General features: G+C 38.5%; 1 protein-coding gene across 3 annotated transcripts in view; it reads left to right on the top strand.

Annotated features, from left to right (window-relative positions):
- Positions 1 to 5931, top strand: part of LOC105830827 (tubulin polyglutamylase TTLL5) — a 239101-nt gene extending 233170 nt beyond the window's left edge. For all 3 annotated transcript variants that reach the window (XM_036286732.1, XM_036286734.1, XM_036286733.1), the window contains one exon: positions 5683 to 5931. In XM_036286732.1, coding sequence (XP_036142625.1) covers positions 5683 to 5881 — 199 coding nt within the window. In that variant the 3' untranslated portion in view covers positions 5882 to 5931. The remainder of the gene's footprint in view (positions 1 to 5682) is intronic.
- Positions 5932 to 6516: the final 585 nt, after the last annotated feature.

A 6516-nucleotide genomic window follows, 5' to 3' on the forward strand; every position in this document is an offset into this window, starting at 1 on the left:
GTCGAACCTGATCCCTAAACATGTATATAATATATATAACACTACCTACATTTTATTAAAACATCCTAGTATGCTCTACTTTATAAGAACGGAAGTGTTGGTCAGCCAGGCCGTGTGTCATTGATTGAAACAAGTGATAGAGGGAGCAATGTCCGGAGAATACGGCGGGTGGGATAGGACTTCCCATTTCAACGTTTCCAAGTATGTTTTGACGGGCTTTGCGACATGGGATCGAGCATTGTCATGTTGCAAAATCACTTTATCGTGTCTATCGTTGTATTGCGGCCGTTTGTCTTTCAGTGCTCAGCTCAAATACATTAATTGCTTTCGATACCGATCGCCTGTGATTGTTTCAGTCGGTTTTAGTAGCTCATAATACACTACGCCGAGCTGGGCCCACCAAGAGACTGTGGCCGGTCTTCAACGTCAAAATCACCGTTTTTGAAGCGTTGAAACCGCTCTCGACACGTTTTTTCACTAATAGCGGCCTCACCATACGTATTTGAGAGCATTCGATGAGCCTCAGCCGCAGATTTTTTCATATTGAAGCAAAAAATTAAAACCTCCCGCAAATGACGAGAATTTGGCTCATAAGCTGATTTTCAATCAAGAATAACTTTATGATGCAGACACAAATCGACTAATATTTCGATGGCGTTATGTTTACAAATGCCTAAGCTTATTGTATGATGTCTATGATCTATTTATTTCAATCACCACTTACCGCTACAGCCAATTGGAAAACGGCGGAAGCAAAGTTGTACACTTAATAATATATATTTTATAGTTAAAATAGTTAAATGTTAAAGATTTTTTTTAATTAAGTTTTACAATAATCAAATTTGGTCATTATATTGAATTTATTTATTATGTTTTTAATTTTGTATTTTTAATTTTATTATTGTAGATGCAAATGAAGTATTTATAAATTAGATATATACAGGGTGCGGCGCTAAGATCCGGACAAAATTCAATTTAAATTTTCCGCCGTTCTGTACCACTTATAGTGGTCACGATTGGCGTCCAAATAACTTGATGCATGTACTAAACAGTCATAATCTTGAAACAGAGGCAATGTTGAAACCAAGTATGGAGTATAACCGAAGAGTCGTGATTATCGAAAGTGCTCGCGCTGGGCGCTCAGCGACAGAAATCATTCGGTTGTTCGGGTACCCGAGATCGACTGTGTATGATGTCGTCGCGAAGTATAATGAGTCGGAGAAGTCCAATGAAGGTTTAACAACACCGGCGAGGAAAACTCACTCGAAGGAGCGCGTTGTCAGGACGCCCGACATCATTCAACGGGCTCAGGAACTGATTTTTGAGGATCCAGGACAATCGATCCGAAAATTGTAATCGGTTGTCGGTGTGAGTGAAAAAAAACTAAGCGTCGAATCGTTGATGAGGACCTCCGCTACAAGTCTTACACAATTAAAGTGAGACAGATGCTTTCCGAAGCTGCCAGGACAAAGCGAGTTGAACGCTGCAATCTGTTTTTGTAAAAATTTTTTTAAATTTAATTATTGTAGTTAGATAGAAGTACTTTTATTGTAAAACTTTTGTATAAAACATTTTTTAATATTTTGTTTAGTTTACAAGATATCAAGAAAAATGTCTCAATCTTTGAAGGGTGGTTTCACCCCTTTAAACCGTTTTTGGACAGCTACGAAAAATTTCTAAATTCATATATTTACCCCCTCTACATTTATGCCAAGTTTCATTAAAATCAGAATTTTCGAGTTCGCGAGGTTCCCTTGTAAGTGTTGTGTCCAGTGAGGGTGATGTCATGCCACTGCATTTCTTTAACAAAAGGGAAAATGTCACAAAATAAGTTTATTTGCGTGTTCTAACAAATGTAGTGAAGCCGTGGATGGGAACTGTTTCGTCTGGAAAGCCGTATGTTTTCCAGCAAGACGGTGCGCCCGTCCACATAGGTCATTTGGTTTAAAATTGGTTGTCGGACAACGTCGACATGTTTTGGTCCAAAGAATTCTGGCCTCCCAACAGCCCAGATTTAATTCCTTTGGACTTCTATGTATGGAGCGTGGTTGGAAAGGGTTACTAACAAGATCAGACATCAAAATGTCGCATCATTGAGAGCCGCTATTGAAGCGGCATTCGTCGATATGGACCGTGACACATTAAAACGGGCCTGTGAACGCTTCAGACCGAGACTGGAGGCAGTTATTCAAGCAGGGGGAGGATATATTGAGTAAATGTGTTTTTTATGACCTTACAAAGAATTTAGTAAAAAAAATTGTAAACTTTTCCGTTTTTGCAATAAAAATTATGTTTGAAAAAATCTTTAATTTGTCCGGATTTTGGCACCCCACTCTGTAGACCAATAGATCACTAAATCGAAATAACTTTACAAAATAAAATTAGGAAATTAGTGGCTATCATCAATTAGTTAAGGAAACGTCGCGAATTATTTGCTAAATTTTAACATGATTTTTTTGCATCTTTAGAAAAAAGACATGACTTTGAGTTTTTTTGTTTTTATTATACATTGAAAGTAAAAAAAGTTTTCGTTTATATAAATTCGTTGAAAATTGCGCCTTGTGTGCATCTTTGAAAAGAGAGCGTCCCAGATACGCACAGATCAAAACGGGGATCCGATCAGACTACTGCTTTATTTAAAGTTAGAATCAATTTCATTAGTGTCCGTTTCGATCTATGCGCATCTGGGACTCACTCTTTGAAAATTGGATTGCAATGTCTGCTGTGCGATAATTTTTCTCAGCTATTAGTGACCTGAAATAAATAAATGTAAAAAATTATGAAAATATATTAAATTCTTTGGAGCTTATACCTATTTTTGTGAAAAAGTTGAAAATTAACAAAATAGCAACTATTTTTAAGAAACATCAATTTTTTCCTTTTGCTTTCAAACTTTGAAATGGTCGTAATTTTTTTAATTTTCAACTTTTTGACAAAAAAAAGATAAGCTTTGAAGAATTTCATATATTTTCATAATTTTTATGTTTATTTGTTTCAGATCACTAAAAGCTAAGAAAAGCTATCGCCCAGCAGGCGGTGCACACCAAAGACGCACACAAGGCGCAATTTTCAACCAATTTATATAAATAAATTTTTTTTAGTTTCAATGTATAATAAAAACAAAAAAAAAACTCAGTCATGTCTTTTTTTCTAAATATGCAAAAAATGTCAAAAACTATGTTAAAATATAGCAAAAGATTTGTAATGTCTCCTTAAAATAATAATAATAATAATGGTTTATTCTGTACTCTCCTTGACGTTGACGGGGTGTTTTCAGGGGTGCACCAAACCCGTTACAACTCCAATAACCTTTTTGTATATACATTATATGGGAGTGTCCCAGATGCGCACAGTAATAAACGGACACAGAAGGCTGAGTGAAACAGACACAGTAACAAAAGAACACAGTGCGAAACGGACACAGTAACAAACGGAGACAGTGCGAAACGGACACAGTAACAAACGGACACAGTGCGAAACGGACACAATGCGAAACAGACACAATACGAAACGAACACAGTGCGAAACGATACAGTAACAAACGGACTTACCACATGGGTTTGCGACTTTCCAGGGCACCTCTATCAACGGGTTGGGTGCGGAAGGGGGCCAATGGCCTCTCTTGCACTCCCGTATGTGTGTGTGTGTGTGTGTGTGCCCGCGAGCGCGCGCGCAAAGCATCCTCTACACCACATGGATTAGTGACTGTGTACGTTTCGCATTGTGTCCGTTTTGCACTGTCTCCGTTTCGTACTGTGTCCGTCTTGTACTGTATCCGTTTGTTACTGTGTCCGATTGTCATCACGGTGTGTCTGTTTCACACTGTGTTCGTTTCGCATTGTATTCGTTTTGCACTGTGTCCATTTCGCACTGTATCCATTTCATACTGTATCTGTTTCGCACTATGTCCGTTTGTTACTGTGTTCGTTTCGCACTGTGTCCGTTTCACTCAGTCTGCTGTGTCCATTTATTACTGTGCGCATCTGGGACTCACTCCATTATACACGTTATACATACATCTTCAAAATATTCCCTACACGACCTGGCCATTGGGCAACCTTATAAACTACACCCTTCTCTCACCTTCCTCTTCCGATCTGTTGCCCTCCATCCTCCTCTTTTTCCTTTTTTGCTTCTCTCCCAGGCTCCACTCTTTCTTGCCCGTCCTTTCTCCAGTCTAGTCTGTTACTGTCCCTCTTATCCCTCTTATTCTTCTCTCTCTCTTTCGCCGATCCTCCTGACTTCACATTTTGCCTCTGCTCTCCATCCTCTTCCTTCTTCTTTCCTGCACCTCTCTCACTCTTCATTTCTTCTTCGTGCCCATCCGTGCTCTATCTCTGGCCGTGCCGGACCTCCTTCTTCCTGTTTTCTCTCTCTCTCTCTCTTTCACACACACACACACACACACACACACACACACACACACACACACACGCACGCACGCACGCACGCACACGCACACACACACCCTCTCTTTCTGCTCTCCTTTTTCAACGCTTGCGCCTTTTCTTTTTTCCATTGAGCTCTTTTCCGCTGCCTCCATCTTAATCTCCTATACTCTTCCTTTCCTGATCTTCTCAAACATCTCTTTCTGTCTGCTTTTCTCCTCTCTCCTTTCCTCCACCCTGCCACCTCCTCCAACCAACACCTTCTCCTTCTTCTCTGGTCCTCTTCTTTTTCCAACCTCTTTCTCTAATTCCTCCTCACTTTCATCTTTCCCTCCTTCCTTCTTCTCATCTTCCTCCTCCTCCCTTGTTCTTCTTTGTACCTATGCGCTCGCTCTCTCTTCTCTTCCTCTCTTTCTTCTTACTTCCGTACACAATTCTCTCAATATCCACCACCTCTTCTAAGCACCTCCTTATTTCTTTCACCTCACTTCTTAGCTCTTCTATTTCCTCCATCTCTATTTCCTTATTCTCCTTCATCTTATCCCCTCCTGTCAATCACAATCCCATGCTGATTATCTCACCCGTCTTTTTTCTTTAGACTCTAACCTCCGTTCATATGCTCGATTCTTCTCCTCATTCCTTCCGACACATTAGATCGATATATCGATACTATCCAATCACTTTCTATCGAGCACTCTCAGCTTCTCTGTCCACATCTCCCAGCCTTTGCTCACCCATTTGCCATACACTGACGCTTTCCCCTTCTTCTGCTCATGCGCTCTGTTCCGCCTCGACATATCGATCTCTCAATCCACCTGGATTCGGTCACTCACTATCATCTATCGCCTTTCTTAAACCCACTCTCCGTCCCATTCGTCTCCTCTCCTGGCACCCTCTCTAAATACCATTTCTTCCTCCGTGTCAATTCTTCCTCTTGCCATCTCACCTTCTATGCCTTACTCCAATTTTCTTCCTCTTCTTTTGCCTCTCATCCTTCCTCCACATCTTTCATTTTAATGTCCGGCTCTCCTCTCCCTTTCCTTTCAATCCACCTCACTAGTCACCTCGGCCACAACTTCTTATTTCCATCAAAAAACTCCGGGATAAAGAGTTCCACTTGTCTATCACTGGCCGCCATTTTCCTTCCTCTCCAATGTCTCCTTAAAATATTAAATAGCATTATTTGTATTATATTTCATATTGCGTAATAGATGATATAAAAAAATCATATAAATTTAGCGATAGATTAATCTGACATTATAATAAATTAAGATTTAAATATATTACATTACAGCGAACAAGATCTCGATGATGTACTGATTCTGCAAACTCGTCTTTATAAGTGCGCCCACAGTTTCTTGGGAAAAAGCGGCTTCGCCGGTAATCTGCGCGGCGCTAATCTTCTCGGATTTTTACCGCATATTACATCGCGAGTGTATTCCAATGCTGCTATAACAGCACAATGCAGATGTAACAATTCAATTAATAGGTAATTTAATTATTATATTATAAAACTTATATTTTGCAGAAAGTAAGAGAGAGAGACAGAGAGAAAAAGAAGAGGAAGAAAAGAGTTTCGCATGTAATTATGGTCCTAGTATATTACACTAGGAAGAATCTATTTTTTTTATATTTTTTTGCTTTTCCAACAGTTGAAATTGCAAGCATGACTTATTAACTGTATTCTACTTAAAAAGAGCCCAAAGCGAGAGCTGAAACGTCGTTGTTCCTCAATAAATAACTGCCAGCTTGGTTAACTTTGAGCTAACCATCTCCACTTTCAAACTTAATCAAGTTAAAAAATTTAGTTAAATTAACTTTTTCTCAGATTAAGTTATTCATTTTAAATTAAATATATAAAATTTTAAACTTATATTTAAATGTATAAGTATTTAAATTGAAGAAATTTAATCAAGTTTAAAAACTTAAACTTTTTTTCAGTAGAATTATCTACTCTCTCTCTCCCTCTCTCTCTCTCTCTCTCTCTCTTATTTTAAAATTATTGAATAAAGTTAAGTATTGTATTATATAAGGCTATTTTAATACAAATAGCAATTACTTTCATGCTCCGATATTATATAATGAATCTTATATATAGTATCAAAAACAATTTCAGAAATAGAAGTAT

Source organism: Monomorium pharaonis, chromosome 5 (genome assembly GCF_013373865.1).
Source record: "Monomorium pharaonis isolate MP-MQ-018 chromosome 5, ASM1337386v2, whole genome shotgun sequence".
Lineage (NCBI taxonomy): Eukaryota > Metazoa > Arthropoda > Insecta > Hymenoptera > Formicidae > Monomorium > Monomorium pharaonis.